This window comes from Cucurbita maxima, unplaced genomic scaffold (genome assembly GCF_002738345.1).
Source record: "Cucurbita maxima cultivar Rimu unplaced genomic scaffold, Cmax_1.0 Cma_Scf00007, whole genome shotgun sequence".
Classification (NCBI taxonomy): Eukaryota; Viridiplantae; Streptophyta; class Magnoliopsida; order Cucurbitales; family Cucurbitaceae; genus Cucurbita; species Cucurbita maxima.
In genome coordinates this window covers 3,135,726-3,160,324 of record NW_019272023.1, presented here as the reverse complement: position 1 = coordinate 3,160,324, position 24,599 = coordinate 3,135,726, and the positions used below count along the sequence as shown (strand labels likewise).

Here is a 24,599-nt window from a genome sequence, read left to right as displayed (position 1 = left end):
AATGAGTATATGTATATATAATTATATTTTAAATTAAAATTAACTTATAATTTTAGAATTTATAAAAATTTTATTTATTTGAAACTTAGACAGTTTTAAGAGAATGAGTGAGGAAAAATGTTTTTCTAATAAATAATTTAAATATTCTTTGAAATTAAACTATAAAAGGTACTCAGCGCCACAGTTTCGCGGCTCTTCGTACAGAGCTCTCGTTCTGCTTCTCTCTTCCTTCCGCGGGGGATTTTGTCTCATGGAGTCTCAATCTCATCAGAACTCAAAACAATCGCTGTAATCCATTTCATCCGCATAAATGTCCTTCTAAAATTGATTCTCTCGTCGTCATGTTAGCCGTTCCGACGACTTTTTTCTACTCTGTTTAACCGAGCATAAAAAAATGGCGAAGCGTTGGGTCCTTTTGGCGGCCATTTTCGCGGTTCTTGTTTGTGGTTTTTCTTCAGTTTCTGCCACACACACAAGTACGAGCTGTTTCTCAAACCTCGCCTCTTAATTTCTCTTATTGTTTTTCAACTCTGTTTAGGCATTTTCGTTTCGTTGCAGATTTTGTTGCTGGGGTTTTGTCCAAGGCGGTTTCGGCTCTTGTGAATTGGATATCGGCGTTCACCTCGGCCTCTAGTACTGGTTTGATTCGTTTCCTGAGCCCTAATTGTGAGCGTTTTCTATGCGTTTGATTGATTTGTGGGGTTTTATTTTGGTTGATTTTTTAGTGGTTTCTACCCGCTCGATGATTACATTTGAGAAGGGATATGTTGTTGAGACTGTGTTTGATGGTAGTAAGCTGGGGATTGAGCCTTACTCTGTGGGGGTGTCTCCTAGTGGGGAGCTTCTGATTTTGGATTCTGAAAATAGTAACATTCACAAGATCTCTATGCCATCTTCTCAATGTAAGCTCTCTTTCTGCCTTAATTTATCACTTCATTTGTGCCGGTTAGAAATTTGGGGTAAGAATTTGAATCTTTGGCCTGCTAAGGAAGATTACTAATGTCCTAATTGCTGGGTGCTTCGCTTTTTACAACATTTCTGTCATGTTATTTTTCTTGTTTCAGTTCTTATACGTTTAAAAACGTTTTAGATAGTAATAATATAATGACATGATGAGACATTGAGTGTATGCAATCATATCATGTATTGATGTCTCATAGAAGTGCATGAACTAAAATGAAATTGATATAGAAATTAGCATTATAAATTTTGTATTCTGATAGCTATGTTACTAGTCAGCTTGCTTGTTCTTTGTCTAGGCTTGTGGTAGCTGCTCGTACTTTGCTTCAAACTTTGGACATCTCTTCTTTTCTGTTCTCTTTTATTAGTTTTTTCAACAGATTCTTTGCCTTCTTTTGGTATTTGTTGATTCTAAATGTTGATCATATCACTTTTACTTTGCTTACAAGCTTTTGTTTAGCAGAAGACTCTACTTTTTAATTGGAAAACTATCTTTTTCAAAATTTCTGCCTTCTAATTAATGATCTATAACTCTTAAGTTAGACCAATATTGAGCTTCATTAGCCCTTAGTCCTTTAGCTTTAGTTACCACGATTCCAGGCTTTGACATACTAAAATCGATTGATTGAAGTGTACTTTTCCAGTATCCAATATGTGCAAGCTTCTTGGAAAAGACATGTACTGTCTTATTTGGTTCGTAGACCACTCCATTTAACTTTGCTTTTCCAAGATATTAGTTTTTCCCATTGATCCTTCGGACTCACTTACATGTAATCAATAATTTTAGCAGGCTATAGCATAACATTAAAATATTTGGTATTCAAAAGTTCGTGGGACATTTATTTTAGGCATGTGGACAACCAGACAACAAACTCATGAGTTATTTAGGCATTCAGCTAGCTAGACGTCTTTATTGAGCATTATTAAGAGAAATAGTCCCACATTAACTAATTAAGAGGAATATCATGAGTTTATAAGTAAGGAACACTATCTTAATTGGTATGATGCGTTATGGGAAAACCAAAAGTAAAGTCATGAGAGCTTATGCTCCAAGTAGACAATATCATACTATCGTGGAGAGTCCTGGTTCCTAATATGGTATCAGAATCACATGCTCTTAATTTAACCATATCTCGAAGGTGTAGACAAAGATGACTCAAGTGTCGAACAAAGGATGTATTTTGTTCAAGAGCTCCAGAAAAGGGGTTGAGCCTCGATTAAGGGGAGGCTGTTCGAGAGCTCCAAAGAAGGAGGCCTCAGGGGAGGCTATATGGTATACTTTGTTCGAGGGGAGGATTGTTGAGAATTATTAAGGGGCTAGTCCCACATGGGCTAATTATGAGGAAGATCATGAGTTTATAAGTAAGGAACACTATCTCCACTAGTGTGAGGTTTTTTTGGAAAAACCATGAACAATGTCTTACCATTGTGGAGGGATGTGGTTCCTAAATGAGTCAAAACAGCTTAATATATTATTACGATGATTGCATGACGAGGCAAATTTTATACCCTATTTTTAAAAATGTTGGTTTTTTTATTATTGAATACAAATAGCATAGTGTTTGTATTCAACTCGACCAATCAATGTGTATCCAGTAAAGACTTCTACTTTTCACCTTATTAAATGATATGCCATTTAGTTATAACTCATGATTTAGATTTGATATTTCTTTGGTTTGATAACTCAGGCAGTGTAGAATTGCATTTCCTAATTGGCTACTCTAGTTTCTCCTTTTGCTGAAAGCAAGAAACCATATCAGTTTGCAGGCCCCAGCTGTTTGCAGGATCGTCTGAAGGATACTCTGGACATGTAGATGGAAAGCCAAGGGATGCAAGAATGAGCCATCCAAGAGGGTTAGCTGTGGATCAGAGAGGAAATATTTACATTGCAGATACAAAGAACAAGGCCATAAGAAAAATCAGTGATGCCGGTACTTTCCTAAATCATTCTTGTTCGTACCAAATAATCTCCGCTCGCATTTTTTAAGTTTCAACATCTTGCCTTTGGGATCTGTTAATTGTATATAAGTCGTTTATAGTTTTTTTGCAGGAGTTACGACCATTGCTGGAGGAAAATGGAGGAAAAGTGGCCATATTGATGGTCCCAGTGAAGAATCAAAATTCTCAAATGATTTTGATGTGGTTTATGTAGGAAGCAGCTGCTCACTTCTGGTAGTCGACAGAGGAAACCAAGCAATTCGGGAGATTCGACTTCGTGCTGATGATTGTACCGACGAGTTTGATGGTAGCTTCCTCCTAGGTACATTGTATCCAAAACAAATCAACCATGGATGCCATTTTTCTCTCATATTCAGTAATCTCTTTACTATGTTCTGTTATTGTAGGGATGGCTCTGCTGACTGCAGCTATGCTTTTGGGATACATGTTGGCACGTCTTCAATTTTGGGTGTTGGCTGCGTTTTCTTCTAAAAATGTATTGTTTTTACAAGATAAACAATAGCTTTATAGTATTATAGATAATGTATAGACTAAACTATCCATCAACATTAGCATTTTCTGATATTTTTACGAATGTTTCTGTGAGATCCCACATCGATTGGAGAGGAAAACGAAACATTTTTTATAAAAGTGTAGAAACCTCTCCCTAGCAGACGTGTTTTAAAAATCGAGGAGAAATCCGAAAGGAAAGACTCAAAGAGGACAATATCCACAAGCGGTGGGCTTGGGCAGGGAGAGATTGGCTGGTCTATTCATTAATGTAGAACCAACTTTCTGTTGCAGCTAAACTTTTTTTCCTATGACTTGCAGGACTCAAGAGCTGACTCGAGGGACGTTTCATCGATTCCTCCATATCTAACGGCCGAGAAATCTGTGAGGCATCCGCTGATTCCCAGTGAAGAGGAAGAAGAGAATCAGCCAGGAGAGAATATCATTTGTTCCCTCGGCAAGCTTTTCCTCAACACTGGCTCATCCGCAGCTGAAATCTTCGTGGCATTGCTTCTTGGAGATAGAAGAAAGGCAGCCGACCCCCACGTCCAGCAGCATTATCAAGTAAACAAACGTGGACCGGCAGGGTTGGGCATGCAGGAAAGCTTTGCAATCCCATGTGGCCGTGAACCACTGCATACAATGACTGGGATACATTACTCTTATTCGGCAACATGTCCCGAAAAGGTGCAGCGTTACAGGCGCATTAGGGGGAGGGATGGTGTCGGGGAAGAACAACCATATCCATCGAGTCCGAAGGTGTGCTACAACCGGAGCAGTGAGAGAAACGAGGTTGTGTTTGGTGAAGTACAAGAAGAAGAGCAATGCTGTGTTGGAGGTGGTGGCTGTGTGGAAGGGAAATCCTTCAGCAACAACAAACATGAAAACTCTTTTGTTACAGAGAAAAAGGGAACAAGAGATTAACAATTGCCTGGTTTCTCAATCTGAGTTGTTGATGTTATGAATTTACAAATTCTTTTATTAAAAACAAAAGGAATAATAGTTGCTATTTTCAATTTTTTTTAGTGTGTATTTTGTAAATATCTCAAGTCAAGAACGATTCAAATAATCGACCATGTCACGCATGAATGATTCTAAACATTCCATCTCAACTATATAAAATTGCAAACAAATTTAGTTCTTGATGGAAAGCAAAAATGGTTTGATTCTTCAAATTTTGTGATAATTTGAACAACATTTTCTTCAAATTTTTCTTAAAGTTTATAGTACATGATTGATGTCTTGATTCATATCTGAAGACATCACGAATGATCGACTAAAAGAGCACCGGTTAGGAAGAAGAAACAAAATGAAAATGACATTGGGAGGTTGACCTACTCAACTTGAAGTAAAATGACAACAGGTTCAATTGAAAAACGGTTCGTTATAATTATAAAAACATATGGTCCAAAAAATATACTTCTTTAAAATTCAATTAATTATCCAATCTCGTCTTTTTTTTCTTTTTTGAGTTAAATGATATTTAAGTCGAAAACTCAAATCAATTGAGTTATACTCCCTCCAAATTCTAAAAATAAAAATTATTTTTTCAAGTTTTCAAAAATATTAATTTGATTTTTGAAAATAATCAAATAAGTATAGAAAAAGGGCTCAATAATTTAATATTTAAAAATAAAATCTTCAAACAACATGGGCATAAAAAAAATACAAAAAATTTATGATTCCACTTGTATTATTGACATTTTATGAATAATAATTATTTGTACACGGTTTATTCCTTGCTATGACCTTATTTTATTTGTTTTTTTTTTTAAAAAATACATCATTATAAGTATCTAAATAAATTAAAAAAGAAACTCATATAAAACAAAAAAATGCCTCACCACCGCACAAAACCGTGTTCCTTAAATTAAATAAAAAATTTATATAAAACAAATGCCTTTTTTAAAAAAAAGAATTATATCTAATTATATTTTGAGATCTAGTGGTGGTACCAGGAATAATCACATGGACTAGTGTGAACCTTGAAAGAAAATAAAAAATTGATTCAATTATCATGATTTTAAATGTGATAATTTTTACTTTATTTATTGACTTTTGTTTCGATGGATCCAATACCTAATTATTCAAAATTATACGTAAATTATAGAGTTTTTAGAAGCTAAATTTTGGTCCCGGGTCTAAATGTATTTAATTTTGTATTTATATACCTTCTAATAGTTTATTTTATGTCTAATAAATTTTGACATAGTTTAAAAAATTAACCGAAAATTAAAATTGTGTGAATATATTAAAAAAAATATAAATATTTTTTTAAGTAAAAAATAATTGTTATTAAACTTTATGGAATATTAGAATGAATTTAAATATTTAAAAATATAAAAATTAAAATGAGATGAAACTCCAAATACAGACCAAAATTTTCTTGCCTACCTCATATTTTAGTCTATACTTTCAAATATTTTGTTATTTATTCTACTGTGAAATTCTAACACGTTACTCTAAGAATGAGGGAACATTAATTACATGAATTTATTGAACATTATCTATAACTTAAAATTAAGTTTAAATATTGTGACGTGGTCGAGCAAATAACATATAAAATGGGTAATAAAAATTATCTTTAAAAAAAATGTAATAATCATTAAATATATGGAGGGTCGTTACTTTTTGTTGGTCATTCCGCTTTCATAATATATTTTTTTAGTCTCTAAACTTTTCTAAAATAATACTTTTAATCCATGTCATGTACTCGTCTCTAACTGGATTGTTTGAAATCAAGTTAGTTAAATTATGTTAGGATTTGAAAAGTAATTGATAATGATGTTCGATGGATCTAATTGGGTAAATGCAATGCATCCTTGCAACTTGGCGGAGATGGACCCAAAAGCCACTAGTTGACCATTCAATTGGAAGCAATGGGAGGGTGGCGGCCTTTAGAGCACTTCGAAATTGACAATGTTCTAACCATTCAAATATATTAACTATTTTAGTGTCCAATTTTTTATTTATTTTTACTTAAATACAAACCATCTACGTTGTTGTTTCTACTATGGTATTAATATTATTTAAATTTTACTAAAAATAATATCAATGTGACACTTTGGTTGTTATTTGATTTTTAAAATATGTTCTTAAAATTTTGTCCTCCGACTATCTAAATTATTTAAATGAAATTTGGGTTTGTCTCAAAATATCAAAATTTGTCATTGTTCGTTAATATTGATACTCAAAAACGTGATTCATTTTATTTCTTTTATAGATTGAAGATAAGATTGGCACTTTCCAAACATTAGAAGCCAAAAAATGTGAAAATAAAACAATATTTACTTCACTAGCCCATAACCCATATGCGTTCAGCCAATTATATTATTTCTTTAAGAAATGATGATAAGTTAAAATATATATATTAATAAAAAAAATGACGTAATAAAAAAGACCAAGTTGACAAAATTTGAAGGAAAGAAGATTTATATGAATTCCTATTTGTTTTGTTGTTCGAGGCTGGTATCAAACCATAGCCACCACGTTTTAATTATTCAAACAACCAAATATTATTAAAAAAAAAGTTGGCTCTCTCCCTTAATCTATCTATATATACTGGCGGAGAGATTTTGGGCTTCATAATTCAAGGCGGAGAGAGAGGCGGAGAGAAAAATGTTGTCTCAGTTATTGAAACCCATTAAAGCTGTCTTCAAATCAGAGCTCCAAAAGTTCATCCATAAGGATTTCCATGAGCTTGTTCAAAGGATGACCGTTATTGATACCTTTTTGTTCTTGGTAACGGTTTCGTTTTAAGCTTTTTTTTAAGGATGGTTTGGTTTACGAAACGTTTGAATTGTCGTGTTTGTTTGATTTGTAGATTGTGCATTTTGTTGATAAATTCGGAGTTTGGCATAAGCTTCCAGTGATTTTGGGATTGCTTTATCTAGCAATTCGTCGCCATCTTCATCAAGAATATAACTTGATCAATGTCGGGCGAATCCCAGTTGGAGTTCGGTCCAATCTGGTGGATTTACCGTACCGAACCGCCGATGGGAAGTATAATGATCCATTCAATGAAGCTGTAGGTGCCCGAGGATCGTTCTTTGGTAGAAATATGCAGATTATTGATCAATCTAATAAGGTTTTATATCATTCATATACATCATATGTTTTTTTTTTTTAAAGTAAAACTTGAAACTTTAAGATTTGATTTGATAACATTTTTGTAGCTCTTGAGCCCGGATCCTATGGTGGTGGCTACAAAGCTTCTAGCAAGAAGAAAGCTTATAGACACTGGAAAGCAATTCAACATGATCGCTGCTTCTTGGATTCAGTTCATGATTCATGATTGGATCGATCATTTGGAGGATACCAAACAGGTCTAGAATTAAATTAATAAAAATACTCTTTGAACTTTATATCTCGTCTAAAAAATATTATGTTTCAATAATACTCTTCAATTTTTAAAAAATTTTAAAAAAATACATTAAATACCATCAATTTGAAAAATACCCTTAAAATTTTAATAATATTTTAATATATTTTAAATTTTAAAGAGATTCATACCTTAAACTTTTTTTTTTTTACAATTCAAAAATATTTTTATACTGTATTTAAAAAAAATTCATAAAATTTTAAAAATTAAATTAATAAAAATATCCATAAATCTTGCAATAGAATTACCAGAATAACCTTTTAAACTTTTATAAATTTTAAAGAATATTTTTATTAATTTAGGCCATTTTATTCCATTTAATTACAGGTTGAGTTGGTGGCTCCACGTGAGGTTGCAAGTGAGTGCCCATTAAAATCATTCAAGTTCTTCAAGACAAAACAGGTTCCAACCGGCTTTTTCCAAAACAAAACCGGATCGATTAACGTACGAACTCCTTGGTGGTAAGAGGTTTTTTGTTTTTTGTTTTGTTTTTTTTTTTTAAATCATTTATTTCTGCTTTCTGTGTTCTGATCTTCACGACCTATGGAATTGTAGGGATGGAAGTGTTTTGTATGGAAGCAATGCAGAAACGTTGGGGAAGGTGAGAACTTATAAAGATGGGAAGCTCAAGATTGCCGACGATGGGCTTCTTCTTCACGACAACGACGGTGTTGCCATCTCCGGCGACGTTCGGAATAGCTGGGCCGGTGTCTCCACCTTGCAGGCTTTGTTCATTAAGGAGCATAATGCCGTTTGTGATGCCTTAAAGGTTCGAGTGTTCTTTGTTCTTTATTCTTCATGGGTTTGTTTGTATGTTCTAAGTTAGGAATCACTACTCTCCACAATCCATAATGATATATGATATTGTCCACCTTAAGCAGAAGGAAGATCTAGATTTAGAAGATGAAGATTTGTATCGACATGCAAAGCTCGTGACTTCGGCTGTGATTGCTAAAGTTCATACCATTGATTGGACTGTTGAGCTTCTCAAGACTGACACTTTGCTTGCAGGAATGCGTGGCAACTGGTATAACCCTTATCGATCTAAATGTCAAAAGTTTAAATTAATCTGTTACATATACAATAATTTACTTGTTACGTCGGGTCACTACTTTCGTTATCTGTTGTTCGTGATGAGAATACTATCAATGTGAGATCCCGTATCAGTTGGAGAGGAAAATGAATTATTCGATATTGCTTATGGTTGGTTTAATTTTATAAGGTATGGATTATTGGGGAAGAAATTCAAAGACACGTTTGGGCACGTTGGAGGAGCCATTTTGGGAGGTTTAGTGGGTTTGAAACAGCCCGATAATCACGGTGTCCCATATTCCTTGACGGAAGAATTTACTAGTGTCTATCGCATGCACCCACTCTTACCTGATGATTTCCACCGTAGAGATGTCTCGGTTGAACCCGATCACAACAAATCTCCACCGTTGATCGAAACGTACCTCCTCTCTCTCTCTCCCTCCTATTAGTTTTGTCATTTTTCATATAACATCAATGATTGAACAATTATTGGGGATGTTTCAAATAATTTTAATAGATTTTCTTTTTTGTTTGAATAGAGTGCCAATGGGGAATATGATTGGGCTCAAAGGAGAACAGGCCTCAAAGGAGATGGGCTTTAGGGCCCTATTAGTTTCAATGGGCCATCAATCCAGTGGAGCCCTAGAGCTATGGAATTATCCAGTGTGGCTCAGGGATCTCATAGCCCATGACATGGACGGCAAGGATAGGCCCGATCATGTTGACCTTGCAGCCCTTGAAAGTATTGACCGAATCACAACCCTTTATTTCTCTTGATCTAATATGAATCGTTGGTTTACATCATGATGGAGCTAACTTTGTGGTGGTAAATTCAATTTCATTTTGCAGTTTACCGGGACAGAGAGAGAAAAATTGCTAGGTATAATGACTTCCGCAGGGGATTATTTCTCATTCCAATCTCCAAGTGGGAAGATCTAACGGACGATAAAGAAGCGATTGAAGTGCTTCGTGACGTGTACGATGATGATGTGGAGAAGCTCGATATTTTGGTGGGGTTGATGGCAGAGAAAAAAATTAAGGGCTTTGCTATAAGCGAGACTGCTTTTGTCATTTTCTTGCTCATGGCTTCAAGGTAAACTAAATCGAATTTTTAACTATATATTCTAATCAAATTACAAATCACGAGCACGACAAAAGCGATTTTACAAGTATAAAACTGGACGTTTTGATTGAACTGAACTAAAAAAATGTTATCAAACATGCATGTATTCAGCTAACTCGAGAAAACAAAAACCCTAAAAATGCAGGAGGCTAGAAGCAGATAAATTCTTCACGAGCCATTTCAACGAAGAAACATACACGAAGAAGGGATTAGAATGGGTGAACTCCACCGAGAGCTTGAAAGATGTTATAGAAAGACATGAACCCGAGATTTCAAAGAAATGGATGAACTCATCAAGTGCTTTCTCGGTTTGGGATTCTCCTCCCAACACTCCCAACCCTATTCCTATTTACCTTCGTCTTCCTCATTGATTCTCAATATTCGTGTTCATCGGTTCATGTATTATATTGTATTCTTCATGTTTTTCATTTCAAATTTGAATTTTTATTCTTATATTTCTGGAATAAGTCGATAGTTCTTGTTTTAACGAATATTTGGTCTGTTAGATTCGATACTAGTCGAGAACTATTGAGTTAAATTAAGAACCGTTGCTAAATTTTTTTGGTACGAGTATTGACCACGTTGACGTGCTCTATACGAATTGTGTTGTGTATCGACTTTTGTATATAGTCCCAAAATTCGTATATCACCCAAACATTATTTGACTTTGAACATGAAATTATTTTGTTACGAATCCATGGCAGCCTCCTTTCTCATGACTGCCATCAACAAATCACTCCAAGCATCAATGGGGCCTGGCATGCACCAATGCACACAGTCATTGTACCCTCTCATCCATTTGTTACCCCAAAACTCCCCCGGGTGCCCGTCCCCTCTCATCATCATAGCCATCGTCACGTCGATCGCCATGAATCTCCTCCCTATCATCGTCTCCCCTTCTCGGTTCGCCTTTTCCATCTCTTCTAATTGAATGTCTCTTAGCTTCCAGTCAAAGCTCTCTAAATCGATCTCTTTTGCACTCAACGGGCTCGTTCTATTGCAGTACCCACCTGTGTTCCAAATCCCATCCTCGAAATGGGCAGGCGAGAACGTCCTTACAAATGTTACCAACTTACCACAGCTCTTACAATCATTGATGTACTTAAAAGCAACTCGCAATGCCATTTTCAAGGCGAAGTCGGGATTGTGAGTTGTGATATTTGGATCGTTGCAGTAGACGCAGTCGACAATGTTGGTACCTTCATGCAAGTACAATGGTCGGAAGAACCAATGGCCGCTGGAGATAATCACGTAATCAATATCGGGTAGGTGTCGTATCCAGCCATCGTCGAGCTTGTCGAGTTGCAGGTCGAAAACGCCCGTTCCTGTTCCGTTCACAACTCTCTCCTTCCCAGCAACAAGGAATTTAGTCCAAAGCATGATGAGGGCGAGCTCAGTCTTTGGAAAATACCATCTTCTAAACCTATCGTCAGAGTCTTTGTAAACATCTTGTGGAGTTTCTACCTATAAAATTCAAGTTTTAAGAACATAATTAAAAGGTTAATTAATTAATTCAAAATTGTACTTTATTTAATTAAATTTCTACATTCACCGGAGATTCCTCAGCCACCCCGAAACTAAGGAAACTGTTCATGTTTTTGTGTCTTGAATTTTTTTTTTTTTTTATCAATTTATTGCTGTAATTTTATTTTTCTCATAAATAAACATATTTTACTATTTTTTTAAAGTTTTTTTTTTATTTTTTATTTTTATTTTGTGGGTTGATATTTTTCCATAAAACAATGGATTATATTAAATTTTGGAAAAATAAAAAATTAATCCAATATCTTTTTTTAAGAAAAATATTATTAAAAAAAAAAATCACTTTTTCTTTCTCTCCTTTTTAAGTAATTATATATATATATATATACACTTCTTACTTCTTTTTTTTTTTTAATAATTTCTATTTTTTTATATAAAATAAAAAACGTATATTGAAAAAGAAAATTATTGCCAAAATTGCAATGGGAATATGGTAAAATTCAACCCCTAATTTTGGAAAGTGATTATAGTAAATGAAACATCATTAACAAAGGCCACACAAATATTGACCTTATTCCCATTATTGACAATGTTTTTTAATAAAAAAATCTTGACCATTTTTCTTTTTTAATATTTTTTTTAATGGTCCAAAATTATATACAAATTTGGAAACAATTAGAAGAAAAAAAATCTGAGCAAAATAAAAGAAACGTCAGCTACCCACAACCATCCAAGTTTTTTTAATTCCATCCATGGTTTTGAGCCCATGAACTCATCCATGGAGGAACGGAGTTTCCCTAATAATGAAAATCCCTCAAAACCACCAAAAAATTCAAACCGATTGCTAATTTCATTCCACAATCAAAAGTTTGGCAGAAAAACAGAGAGATTGAGAAAGAAAGAGATGGAAGGAACCTGTGATAAGATGCAGAGAAGAGATTCCATGTGATTTCTGGAAACAGAGTCGCCGATAAATGCGAGTTTCTTCCCACGAAGAAGATGAAGAAACGCCGTTGGATCAAACCGAGGAAGCTCGCATTCATCTGGCTTCCATCTCCAGTTCACAAAATCCATATCCTTTCTCCCCTGTTTGAAGCAATTTTTTGATTCTGGAATGGTGGGGCAGCTCCAATTGGTGTACATCCCCGCCCCTCTTGCCTCCTCTACCCAATGCCCTTTGAATAAATTGCACCTCTGTTTCTCTGCATGAACAGAGCGGGCCCTTAATTTAAGAATTCAACGTAAGAATCAATGGAAATGGAGAAATGGGTTTTGGGATTTGGAGTTAGATTGTTACCTTTCAGAAGCTTTGGACCAAGAACTAGAAATGGGTTTCGAGGAGTAATGAAGAAGAAGATGAAGAAAGTAACAATGGCGGTCATTCCTAAGAATGACCATAACAGAGGACCAAACCAACTCCATCTCTCCCTCTGCAAATTGCGATTATGATTGGATTTCTTTGCCAAATGAGCGTTTGAGAATCTCATGGCGTTTCAGCATGAAGAAACAGAGAGAGTTTTGAGTATGAACTGTATGGGTTTTGTGAAACTCTCAAATCTATGCTTCTATAAGAAAATTACATCCAAAATGGGAAACTTTTATTCAACAAGCCATCACAGCAACAATACGTAATACTCTTTAATAACTACTCGTTTTTCCAGCCTCCCTCAATCATGGCATCTTTCTCTCTCTACAATTTCAGAAACAGAGTTCCTCCAAAGGAAGGGAAGAGAAGGCACAGCACAGCCGAAGATGTGATTTCAATCATGTGGCATGTGATTGCAACACGCATAAGGCCATAAAGACCTTGACGAATTTCATGTGATTCGTGGACCATACACAATAAAATACCCTAATTTCTGCAGAAGAAAACCTGAAGGAGAATATTATCATTTGGACATGGGAATTCCAAAAAGAGAAACATTGTTCAGCATCAGAACCATCAATCAGAACAAGCTTAAGCCATTTTGTTTCCGATTAGTAATGGTGTTATGGAAAACCAGAGAGAGAAAAAGAGTTCATGAGCAAGAGAGAAAAGGGATCTGTGTATTACTATGAATAAAGAGTGTAAAAGAGAACCTAACGGTAAGAATGAAGTAATAACTACATATGTAAGGGAGAACACAGCTTTGAGTATCACTGACAAAGGCCGGCCACAACCTCCAAAAGTTCTTACATCCACTTCTGTTTCCAAGGTGAAGGTGTCTGAATGGATGGCAATCGACCACATGTCGGACGCCATTCATTAGCTTTCTACACAGCAACTTCCTTTTGCTTTGCTTTCTATTAAGTTAGATATTTACACAAATGAAACCTCGTCTGCTTTTTAGTGAAACGAATCTGTCGAAATGTGTCCACCACAGAGAAAAATTCAGCTGCCTGAAAACCAGCGACGTTGCTGCAACATTTGAGAGGGAACAGTACGCCAGCCCCATCGTAAACAGTTTTTTATTATTGGTGCCACTATTAGCACGTATACTGTGTTCTTTTTCTTGGTCTGTAATTCTTTGGCCTATCAAAAGAGCAGCCATAAAAAGGTTCAACATTCGGAAAAAAGTGAAAAAGAGCAGGGAGATAACATGAAAAATTAATTAAGAAAACACAACAATGAGAAAACGATTTGGAATATCACACATTCATCAATCAAAGTGAGGTTCAACAACTAAAAGAAAGATCAATTCTTTGGGATCCTTCCTTTCTTCAAACAGAACGAACAAAGATAGAATCAAACAGATTTCCGAGCACAGAAAATGAAGCTCTATAGCTTCACACATAGATAAAACACACACCATCCATTTCCCAAGTGGCAGATAGGTATAGATAAAATAAAAGTATGCACAATTTTATGCTTTTATGGGTTGTATTCAAAAGAGGGGCACAGCAGATGCAATAAAAGAGGCTCTAAATTGACTTTTCCATAATAGAAGCAAAAATTGGAGGCCATCGGATGCGGGTAGACTTGGACAAGCACTTGCCCCATAAACTTGCAGGATGTTTAAAAAACAAAGCCAAGTTTATGGGAATGCATACTGAAATCCCTACATATTCTACTAATATCTTAGCACGGTCCTTGGATACCACTCGGTTATTTCTAATTTTCTGTTTTCAAATAAGTTTGAAGCGTCAAAAAATAGGAAATAGGAGAGTGTTGTCACATGGGTCGGTAACAAAGTTTGATCAAAATAAATGAATATACAGAAAAGGCCCAACGGGGCGCAGAAAACCACTTCAACTGGAACATAACATGGAAATATCATAATTACAAAAAGGATTAAAAAAAGACCATCCAGGAGGAATAGAAAACAAGAACAGTAAATTAAGTGAAAGGTTCCTACAAAAATGTGACCGGGAACATATCAAAGACACACACAATTCCATATTAGAGCTTTAAATGGAGCGGGAAAAGGAAAACAAACTTGACTGGAGATGCAGTCATGTTCACTAAGACAGAAAATAATGTGCCAAAATGTTCAATATCATAATATCAAGCGAAATGTAGAATTAGCATCATTTAGCAATTGTACGGAAGGAATGGGAAGAGTAAGCTCACCAGGACTTGGTTGGTGACCACAATGAAATGCTGCTGCCCTCACTCATTGTTGTTTGTAGTTAAACCTAGCAGAACCATCTAAGCCACTGTCGGGTTCTTTTCTCTTGTGCATACCACCTATCTGAAACATCTTGAGCTGCTCATCAGCAAAAGGCTGCGTACTGGGAACTGAAAGTTGTCTCGATGCTAAAGGCAACTTTTCATCAAGTCTTTCTTTATCTATAATCCCATGACCTGCATTAAGATCCAAACCCTGGCTTCCCCATTTTCCAATCTCAGGACCAACAGCACTACTTCCGGTTGGATAACTCATAATGAACGGCCTTGAATAAGGGGTAGGGGCTACCCCAGCTGGCCCTAATAAATGAGAAGTAATGGTAGGGAATCCAAGCGAACAGCCAGGGGATGAATCCATGTAGGATGTAGAACAACCTGAATAGTTGTTCGATTGTACAGGAAAACTAGTTTCGAAAGGGAACCCAGAATAAGTAAAGGAGTTAGCAGGTGGAAATGCCAAAGCAGGAGAGGAAGAAAGCACTGGTGCACGATAAATTTCAGCAGTGAATCCTGTGCCTGTAGGGGGAGCAAACACTCTCTGAGATACAGCAGCAGGAACATAGCTTTGTTCTCCTCTACCTGGCAAGACTGATGGGATCGCCGTTAATGCTGAATATGAATTACCCTGAGGAAACAAAGAATAGAAGTTCCCAATTTCTCCAGAGTTCACCTTCATTCCAGGGAGAAGTGATGAAAATGGCATGTAGTTTTTATTCTGCTGACTGAGAGGTACTGTTTCTGCCCCCATTTCATCAAGGGAAGGACCATTGTTCAAATCGAAGTTTCTGGAGGCACTGAACCCACAATTCCCTGAACCACCAGAAACAAATGGTCTACTTGAAATGGGGAGCTCTAACCTATTCCTGCCAATAGAACATGGGCCCACATCATGACTTTCATCAACTTTATTCAAATCAAGATCAAGTCCACCACCTCGATCACAAAGCCCTAGATCAACACTTGCTTTCCACGGTACATTTGACGACAAAGCAACTTCTTCTAGGAGTCTCTGGTCCGGCACGTTCAGGTCAAAATCCAAAGGTGGGCGCCCCTCCTTGCTAGTGGTAGTAACAAGAGGTACATCACTCAAGCTGAGTGGCATTTCAAGATTTTTTCGTGGTTCAGCCCGGCGAAAAGCACTTGTAGCAGCTGAACCCTTCCATCCAAGTTCAACTTTATTTGCTAGGGAGTTCGCTGGTGGAACAACTGATCCTTTTGCAGCAGAAGCCACAGTAACTGAAACAGGGAAGCTTTCTGATGCTGAAGGGATGGAGAAAGGTGTGAAAATGGGCAGCTGAACAGAAGAGGAACTTCCAATAACATCGTCTTGTGTCACATCATCCACAGAACAACCTTCATTTAAATCAAAATCCAGCTTTACCACTGTGTCTGACCTTGGAGCAGAAAGTGAAGGATTTGCACTAGTGACATGGTCTTTGGTTCCAGTCGACTCGGGAATATTTAAACTTAATTTCTCATCCTGATCATTTTCTGGTAAGGGAATGGCGGGAGATTCCACGTGCATAGAAACCCCACCACAACAACTATTAATGCCATCTGTTCTTCCCAAATCCTGCACTGCACAATCATCTTTCCGATCTGACAGAGGAGGAACCTGAATCATTGTCTGTTTCCCGATCTGATTAACATGAATTTCTGAGCTCACAATATTTGATTTTTTATCCTTAAATTCTGCATCAAAAGAATTGGCATCAGGAACCATCGTAGCAGTCTCAATTTTTTCCTCCTGAGAGTCTGCGTGAATCTCAGGTGTAGATGACAGTTTCTCTTCCATTCCACTGCCGCTATCTAAGTCTGCATGGGTCTGAACATCGCCACCACTTAATTGTGAAGATAAACAAGGCGTCTTTTCATCCAATTGCTTATCATCTTCGAGAGCTGATGTAGTTTTTACTTCTGATTTCAAAACCACTCCACTATCTGTCGCTCTGTCATCAGTTTGGTCCAATATTTCATTTTCACGGAGTTGGGTACACTCTTCCAATAATGAGTCTTGTACTAGAAGCGACCTTGATTGCTCTAGTTCATTTTGATCAGAAAGCTGATTTGTTTCCACAGTGTCTGAATTACCTTCTTCCACACCGTATGAAGAACCAACAGCTACAGAGGCATTGCATTCTTCAGCATAAGGTTTTGCATCACAATTTGAAGGCGTCCTCTCCATGTTTTGCTGAGCATTTGATGGAATAATATGTTCCCTTGAAGAGCCAAATGCAACACCTCTTCCATCTTTAGGAGAGTCAGCTGAGGTCGAGGCAGGATGAGATCCATTTCTATCATGCAACATGTTATTGCTGTCAAGAGGCTCAGAAGATGAGCGACCCCCAGCCCCACCATTAGCATCATCTTCATCACATTTAATCTCTTCAGGCAAATTTTTCAATTGTCCATCATTGCCATCAGAAGATTCTTCTGCCATAGGTGATCGTTCCTGAGGAGAATCCAACGGCGATGCATTATTAGATTTAGATATTTCCCCAGTAGCCACGCTCGCAAGAAGATTCATCCCTACAACATCCCCTGGTGATGATGATGTATTAGACTCAGAAAATTTAACACAGCTTTCAATCAAGGCATTTATGGAGCTTAGAGAAGCATCATAAGTTTTTCCAGGTCTAGATATAATTCCAGTCAATGAAGCATTGGTTTCTGATTGCCCTTCATTGGCCGCAGCAAGCCTGCCTTGTTCGTTGCTGGCAGCTACCTCTTTACCCTCCTCTGAGCTGAGAAATTGATCTTTCTTATGACATTTATCTGAGTTTACTTCAGTTGCAAAACTAGCCCCAAGCAAATAGCTTCTGCCTTTAGCTTTCTTTTCATGGTTATCACCTGCCTCATCATGAAGAGATCCTTTGTGACATGAAACAACTTGATCCTCTGTGACAACCCTAGAAGTTCCCACTGGATTTTTGCAGGTGTTTGGCAACTTTACAACAAGTCGACTATATCCATGTTCAACAAGTGACGCATCTGGAGATTTCTCATGTGATGCAGTAGAGGCCTTTTCAGAAGTCAAATTCTTATTTAGGGCATTAAGTTTTCCAGACCCAGATACCTTGTGTGTTCCTGTGAGAGTATTCAAATGAACACCATTGCTAGGCTTCCGATGGCGAGAAGCACCCACAGAAACTTTGCTAACACTTCCTGAACCAGAATTTGAGCTCCTAGTGTCTTCTTTGCATGAAGATGCTACAGTTTTTGCATGATCACTTGACTGACTGTTATTTTGGGAATGACTTGAACTGCTGCTCCTCTCCTCCTTTATAGGAGTCAAAGGAAGATCTGAGTTCCCCCCAACTAGTGTTTTAAAGTTATAATCCCTTGATGAAGCAACCATGCTTGAAGAAGACTTCATGCTGCTCGACGATGCAGATGATTTGCCAACCATTTCAGTGGGACAGAATTTAGCTTGAGAATGTTTAAACATGTTAGAATGTGTAGAGCTCTTTACGCAATCATCACCAGACCCTCCAGCCTTTTTGCTCCCTAATTGAGAAACTTCTAAAGGCCCAGATTTAGAAGGCCATGAGACACCATGACTGGATTCAGACTTTGCATCATTAACATCCATCTCAGCTTCCACACGTTTCTTCCAGGTATCTACCAAACTCCTTGCTTTCTTCTGAATTTCAGCATTTTTATGAGTACGTAAATGATTCACAGACTTACCTATATAACAACTCTGAAGAGCATTGAGATTCACAGGAAGTTTATCCAAGGCACGAAGTAGAGCCAAAAGAAAATCCTCTACAGTTTTAACACTTCCTTTCGTGCCATTACCATCAAAAATTTTACCCTTACGAACTTCTTGAAGCCATTCATCTAATACAGGCAAACCCCTGAGCTGCAAAAACCATCCTAGACAATCAATCCTATCAGTGACTGCTATAACATCAGCAAGCATCACTCGATCGGCCAAGTCTAATTTCTGACCAGAACTGTCAGGTTGGATAAGTTTGACAAAATTTTCAACCCCCTCAAAGTCAATAAGTCCTCCTTTATCAGTAATTTTAGCAATCTCATTCTTTAGCGTACTTTCTGATTTAAACTGACCGAATTCTCCATCTTCTGTTTTAAATAACCGCTCTCTCTTTGTGGGTTCAGACCCCTGATCACCTCGTTCCCTTTTCTTGCTTTTAATGTGAGAAGTGAGAGAAGAACTATTTGGTATACTTTCTGAACCAGATTTTTGCTGCACGGCTGGAAGTGGACCATTCAAGGGCTTTGGTGAACGGCCTCCAGACTGCACCACCCCATGCATTTCTCGCCTTGTCTTTTCTAATAGTTGATCTACTTCTTCTTGACGTTCCTGTAATTAAAATTTGATTGAGTTGGTGGGTGTGTTACTAGAAAAATCAACCAAAGAAGGAAAGGAACTTCTTAATGTGAGATGAAAGCGGATACTCTAGATACTCACATTAATATAATCTCTATCGGTTAACCACCATAAACACTTGTTATCAGTGTCATACACTCTTCTGCACACAAATGAGGAAATGCTCGACGGAAGTTCAATGCCTTTGCGAAGGAAAGCAACTTTACAAGGATGAAGTAATGATGCGACAGGTATCTCATCTTTATGAAATGAGTAAAAGATCTCATTCGGCGCAGCATCTAACGATAATCCTTTTGGGAGCTTCACATCAGCAGGCCGGTAAAGCCAATTCACATCTAACCTTAAATTCGTCTCCTTGTCCGACTTGAATGAACGTATAATTCCAATAAAAGGAGGGGAATCTAGAGGTGGCTTGAAAAGAGCACAATCACCAACATGGATTTTGCGTCCATCCTATTATAGTCAAAACCTTCTTTAGTACAAGTATAATAAATAAAATCTCTAGACCAAGTAAAATGTAAATGAACAGACCCCCCTCCAAGAAACCAAGTACATAATATACACAAACACACACAACCCATATGTGTAACCAAAAATGATAGTTCTACACTGAAAATAAAATGTTCTACAGGGTTATTTAATTGGATGTAAATATCATCAAATTCATGTGCATGAACAGTTAATACAAACATCTGCATCAAAGTGACATAAAACTACATTTAAATTGTCGCATTATATTCAGGCACACGAAAGGATGTTCAAACTCTACAAGAAAGTTGAGTTACCACAACCTTCTAAGTCACCACTACAAGCATTCAACTTCTATGGAATACAATAGGATTCTTTTTCTTTCCCGTTTTTGAATGTGATAAAAGGAAACAAAACAAAGCTCAGATAATATCTTCAGAAAGCAACTCCGTGACCCAAAGTAGGGTTTCTTTCAACCCACTTTATCTCATATCACTACTAGCAGAGCTCTTAGCAAGCTCATAGGTAGACCTATTCCCTCTTCTGCGCATCAAAGAGAAGGTAACAACTCTGAAGCTTTAGCAACTTAGTTCATCTGAGAAATCACAGAAATCAAACACACTCTTAGAGATGGTGAAATGCTTTCTTTGAAGCTTTAAGCTTCAGCAATTTCTGCATCTATCACCTGCAGGATTTTGCATGTTGATGTTGGCATCAAATTGCTTTTGATGTTTTCAACTGCCATGCCAACATCGGCTCAATTTAGGTCCATTTACATTGAGGCATTAGTAATATATTTGTATGCATCTTCATGGGGAGGAACTAATCTCAACAGATGACTGAACACCAACCAGTAGAATCTTACACACTTTGATAACTCGTCTCTCCGTCATATAATGTACTTTGTGATCCATTCAAGTAGATATCATGAATCTTTCACTGTCTGTTCATGGATCCATCAATTCCTGCTATTCCACAAAGCCGATTATATGAAAAGCATTTCACCATCTCTAAGAGTGTTCATGGGTCAACTTAAGAGGCACCTTGAAATTAACCCTAGTATTCGATTGCAACTTAGTTCAAGGCAATGGACCCAATCAAACCATATAATTGAAGTCGATCATTTCCAATATTGTTTAATGAAAATGGTCATAAAAAGACAGTTTTTTAAGAAAATGTTCGTTAAAAGATTACATCTATGTGTATGTTTGGTTAACGCGTTTGTTTATCCCAACTCCCAAGTTACAAGTTTGCAAATCCTATTTAACGACAAAAGCCCATGTTCCAAAGACATAAACCAATAAGATCTTCCTTTCATATTACAAACGAATTTTATCAAATCAAAACTCAGTAACTGAACACATATTACACAAACTTCATTTCTTGTAATCCATTATTATGTACAGCCAAAATATTTTGTATATAAACCTGGGTTTCTAATTCCCAGATGTTATAAACTTGTGTTTTGTAACCACGAGTCAAACAACCCCTTAAGAATTTAGTTTCATCCAGGAAATTACAAATAGTAGTTTCCATATAAAATTTTATAGTTCTAATTCATCCTACCCTACATTATTCAATATGGGGCAACTCTAATGATAATTAATATCCCAAGTAAATGGCAATCATGGTCTAAACCCAAGATCAATTCGCAAGTCCACTTATTTTAACCGAAATCAATCTGGACAAGCCTATAACCAAACTAGTTGGGCAACATTGCGTCTTATTCCCTATAAATTTGGACATGAAAACACGATCACAATGGTAAGAATAACCATTTTTATTACGGTATAGTAGCTTAGGGGGTGAGACAATTTAAACATTTTTTCCCTAAGCATCCACCTATCCTTATAAACTATGACCTTTTCCCATTCAAATTCCTCCATATACCACATTTTTCCAGTAAAAGGCTTCTCAAAGAAAATGAAGGTTTACTGCCTAGCTTTGCCTCCATAAAGGAAGCGTTCAGTAGAAGCATTTCCCCTTCAGAATGAATATTGGTAAAAGCCCAGGGTGGTTCAGCACTCCCTAATTTGGTTAAGCCAACACCAACACAGCTTGACTGGAAAGAGCTATACTTACAAATCCCATACCACCCTCCTCTAATAGATCTACACTCTACACAGACAGCGCACCAACAATATTTTTCACCCCACTGTTAAATTCCCACCAATAATCAACCACAATACAATTTACTTCGATCATACTTTGTCAGGGATCTTAAGGCAATTCCTTTATACTTATAAACAGCAGAAAATGTAACCTCCCACTCACTTTAGGTTCTTCCATGCTAAATGGGGCTGGACCCTTTTCAATCGCCAAGAAGTAACACATCTAGACCAAACCAAACAACTGAAAGAGCAACAATCTGTAATTTGTTTTACGCACTAAAGCAGTAAGTAGCTACGTGGTACTAGCAAATCTCACTAACATTAATTCAAATTTCAAGAGATTAGATCAAGAAATTAAACTATAATGCTGGAGGCAAACGGAAGAGCAATGCAAATTTGAAAACAAACAAACAAAACAAAAGGAAGCGGATAGAGCAACCAAAAGATAAACGATTTAGTCTTCATCTAAAACCCTTAAAAAGGATAGCATTAATGAAATCATATCAGATTCACATGCCAACGCAATCGATAGAACAATCCTACGCCGAGTTGGAAACCTAATAAACAAGATCAAATTCTTCATGGGGAGAATGGAACAAAAAAACAAAAAAAAAAAATACAAGACAGCAGAACACAGAAGATGATACACAATTTAGAAGTAAATGCAGAAAACAAAAGGGAAATCGGGGCGAAACAAACGTAAAACTATCAATACTTTGAGAAAGAAATCTGGGGCGGACAATTCGCAAGCTACAGCTGTCGAATTAGAATGGACCGGCCACATGTGCCGCCTCTGTTTCCACCTCTCACCTCCAGACCCATGCATATCCCTCCATTTTCCTTGAATCTTGAATAAATACCACTTTCCTCTTCTAAAAGAATCATCAATTCAGATCAAATCCCACCCCCCAACACAGGCAAAATAAAAAATAAAAGCAAAAGCAAAAGGGGCAGCAAAATTCGCAAATTGGGGATTTACAAGGGTAGGAAGAAACCTGAAATCAGAGGTGGGTCTTGTTCAACTAAGCAGAGAAAGAAGAGGAAGCCATGAATAAAGGGCGGGGAAGACTGATGAAAAGGGAGGGAGATGAAAATTGGAAAACTAGGGATTGTGTAATTGAGGTGTGATGATGCTGAGAATTGCGTTACAGTAAAGGGGAGAGAAATCAAAATGAAAGAATCGAAATTATGGGGGGAAAGAGTAAAAAGAAGAAATGGGTTCCGAAGATTTTGAGCGAAGAACTCGCCGGGAGAGATTTGGAGAGAGAGAGAGAGAGAGAGATGGGATTTGAGAGACGAAAATGGCGACTGGGAGCGAATACGTGGGCTTGGAGCCAAAATTTTTGCAGAGAGTCGAGGGAGTCGTTGAAAAGGACAATACCAAAGCTAACGACGCCGTTTTGACTTTTCCGGGGGAAAAAAAAAAAAAAAAAGCAATATGTGGGTCAATGGGAATCATGTCGTTTGCAGGTACCGATATGTCGTATCCTGTACGCAAGTAACGTGTATAGTATATATGCCCAAATCTCTCCTTTTTTTTTTTCCTTTTTTTGTTCTTTTTCCTTTTTTAGAATTAATATTTGAGATTTTTTTTTTCTTCCTTTTTCCAAGTAAATAAATTTTTTATTTTTACCCTAATTTTAAAAAAAAGAGATAACAATAATCAATGAATTTTATTAATATTCATTAATAAAAAATAAAAAAAAAACTTTTCATATTAAGCGTAACTACATTAAAATAAAATAATTTTAAAAAAACCTACCACAAATAAAATATATTAAAAGCCACTTTTATAAAATTCTAATTATAATGCAAATAAATGATTTTCTTTCTCCATAAATATGTGCAAATTTAATTAACATGTTTGGTTATAATTACATAAATTTGATGCCCATAATTTTTCATGAAATGTCTAAATCATAAGTAGAAAAAAAGAAAGTTAGATGGAGTTTACATTAAATTTTAGTTGAGTCTTGGAAGGTAATTTAATTGATATTAAAAGTTGTATTTATTGTTATTCAATATTTATTTTGTGGTTAGCATTTTAATTTAATGCTAGAGTGCCGCTCACATTTACTATATAACTCTATTATTCATATGTTAATAGGGCTCATTATAAAGTGATTTTCATTATAAATAGCTTTTATATATTAAATGAACATCCATTAACTCTTAACCACTACCTTAGCCACTTCTAACCTAAATTTATTGATTTATAAATGTTTGCGAGTAAAATTTAATTGCTAAAAGTGTTTCCTGAGTAGGGTTGTTTAGACACGGTTTATACACATGCACATGATCTCATTAGACGAGCTTGTATATGTACTTCTAGACTTAACTATGGGGTAATGCATGTTCACGTTGCCAAAATTCAATGGAATTCGTGTTATGGTGTACTCATTCGTACAAAACACACTAGGGAAGTAACTTGTTCAATGAGTCTAATTCTAATTGTTTTGTTCCAAAGCAAACCATAGGGTTGTTCGTCCTATTCTGATATTTACCACCAAGAAATACTAGATTCTCTTTTGAGTAGGTCCTAAAAAGAGAAGGAAGTGTCTATTATTGAATTCACCCGACTCGATGTACTCCATTTTTTAAACGTCTAGTACCAAAGTTACTGAATGGTT

The 24,599-nt window shown here is 36.5% G+C and overlaps 4 protein-coding genes across 4 annotated transcripts; 2 read left to right on the top strand and 2 right to left on the bottom strand.

The window, feature by feature from the left end:
• Positions 1 to 207: 207 nt before the first annotated feature.
• LOC111481869 lies at positions 208 to 4,507 on the top strand. Its single transcript, XM_023127455.1, has 7 exons — positions 208 to 476; positions 559 to 639; positions 726 to 902; positions 2,721 to 2,891; positions 3,011 to 3,220; positions 3,306 to 3,394; positions 3,730 to 4,507. Exons 1-7 carry the CDS (start codon positions 395 to 397, stop codon positions 4,330 to 4,332), a joined length of 1,413 nt encoding a protein of 470 aa, XP_022983223.1. The 5' UTR covers positions 208 to 394; the 3' UTR covers positions 4,333 to 4,507.
• A 2,429-nt stretch (positions 4,508 to 6,936) lies between these two features.
• Positions 6,937 to 10,435, top strand: LOC111481867 (alpha-dioxygenase 1). Its single transcript, XM_023127452.1, has 10 exons — positions 6,937 to 7,149; positions 7,232 to 7,495; positions 7,584 to 7,733; positions 8,117 to 8,250; positions 8,345 to 8,558; positions 8,671 to 8,816; positions 9,012 to 9,239; positions 9,361 to 9,563; positions 9,671 to 9,914; positions 10,090 to 10,435. The coding sequence occupies exons 1-10, from the start codon at positions 7,027 to 7,029 to the stop codon at positions 10,313 to 10,315; spliced, it is 1,932 nt and encodes a 643-aa protein (XP_022983220.1). The 5' UTR covers positions 6,937 to 7,026; the 3' UTR covers positions 10,316 to 10,435.
• Positions 10,436 to 10,477: 42 nt separating this feature from the next.
• LOC111481870 (protein ALTERED XYLOGLUCAN 4-like) lies at positions 10,478 to 13,270 on the bottom strand. The gene is made up of 3 exons (XM_023127456.1): positions 12,724 to 13,270; positions 12,342 to 12,628; positions 10,478 to 11,408 (listed from the first exon to the last, which is right to left on the bottom strand). Exons 1-3 carry the CDS (start codon positions 12,911 to 12,913, stop codon positions 10,632 to 10,634), a joined length of 1,254 nt encoding a protein of 417 aa, XP_022983224.1. The 5' UTR covers positions 12,914 to 13,270; the 3' UTR covers positions 10,478 to 10,631.
• A 177-nt stretch (positions 13,271 to 13,447) lies between these two features.
• LOC111481865 lies at positions 13,448 to 23,317 on the bottom strand. Its single transcript, XM_023127447.1, has 5 exons — positions 22,965 to 23,317; positions 22,685 to 22,841; positions 19,472 to 19,843; positions 14,977 to 19,363; positions 13,448 to 13,938 (listed from the first exon to the last, which is right to left on the bottom strand). Exons 2-4 carry the CDS (start codon positions 22,793 to 22,795, stop codon positions 15,020 to 15,022), a joined length of 4,827 nt encoding a protein of 1,608 aa, XP_022983215.1. The 5' UTR covers positions 22,796 to 22,841; positions 22,965 to 23,317; the 3' UTR covers positions 13,448 to 13,938; positions 14,977 to 15,019.
• Between the last annotated feature and the right edge of the window lie 1,282 nt (positions 23,318 to 24,599).

What these genes read in the sequence shown, in the direction of transcription:
- LOC111481867 (XM_023127452.1), top strand. Translation starts at nt 7,027, where the DNA reads ATGTTGTCTCAGTTATTGAAACCCATTAAAGCTGTCTTCAAATCAGAG. An exon ending in ATTTGGAGGATACCAAACAG is followed by an intron (nt 7,734 to 8,116) that starts GTCTAGAATTAA and finishes ATTTAATTACAG; the next exon opens with GTTGAGTTGGTGGCTCCACG. An exon ending in GCAGGAATGCGTGGCAACTG is followed by an intron (nt 8,817 to 9,011) that starts GTATAACCCTTA and finishes TAATTTTATAAG; the next exon opens with GTATGGATTATTGGGGAAGA.
- LOC111481870 (XM_023127456.1), bottom strand. Translation starts at nt 12,913, where the DNA reads ATGAGATTCTCAAACGCTCATTTGGCAAAGAAATCCAATCATAATCGC. An exon ending in TGGTCCAAAGCTTCTGAAAG is followed by an intron (nt 12,629 to 12,723) that starts GTAACAATCTAA and finishes CTGTTCATGCAG; the next exon opens with AGAAACAGAGGTGCAATTTA. An exon ending in TTCTCTGCATCTTATCACAG is followed by an intron (nt 11,409 to 12,341) that starts GTTCCTTCCATC and finishes TGAATTTTATAG; the next exon opens with GTAGAAACTCCACAAGATGT.
- LOC111481865 (XM_023127447.1), bottom strand. Translation starts at nt 22,795, where the DNA reads ATGCATGGGTCTGGAGGTGAGAGGTGGAAACAGAGGCGGCACATGTGG. An exon ending in CCCCAGATTTCTTTCTCAAA is followed by an intron (nt 19,844 to 22,684) that starts GTATTGATAGTT and finishes TGACTATAATAG; the next exon opens with GATGGACGCAAAATCCATGT. An exon ending in CCGATAGAGATTATATTAAT is followed by an intron (nt 19,364 to 19,471) that starts GTGAGTATCTAG and finishes TTTTAATTACAG; the next exon opens with GAACGTCAAGAAGAAGTAGA.
- LOC111481869 (XM_023127455.1), top strand. Translation starts at nt 395, where the DNA reads ATGGCGAAGCGTTGGGTCCTTTTGGCGGCCATTTTCGCGGTTCTTGTT. An exon ending in AGTTTCTGCCACACACACAA is followed by an intron (nt 477 to 558) that starts GTACGAGCTGTT and finishes GTTTCGTTGCAG; the next exon opens with ATTTTGTTGCTGGGGTTTTG. An exon ending in AAGAAAAATCAGTGATGCCG is followed by an intron (nt 2,892 to 3,010) that starts GTACTTTCCTAA and finishes GTTTTTTTGCAG; the next exon opens with GAGTTACGACCATTGCTGGA.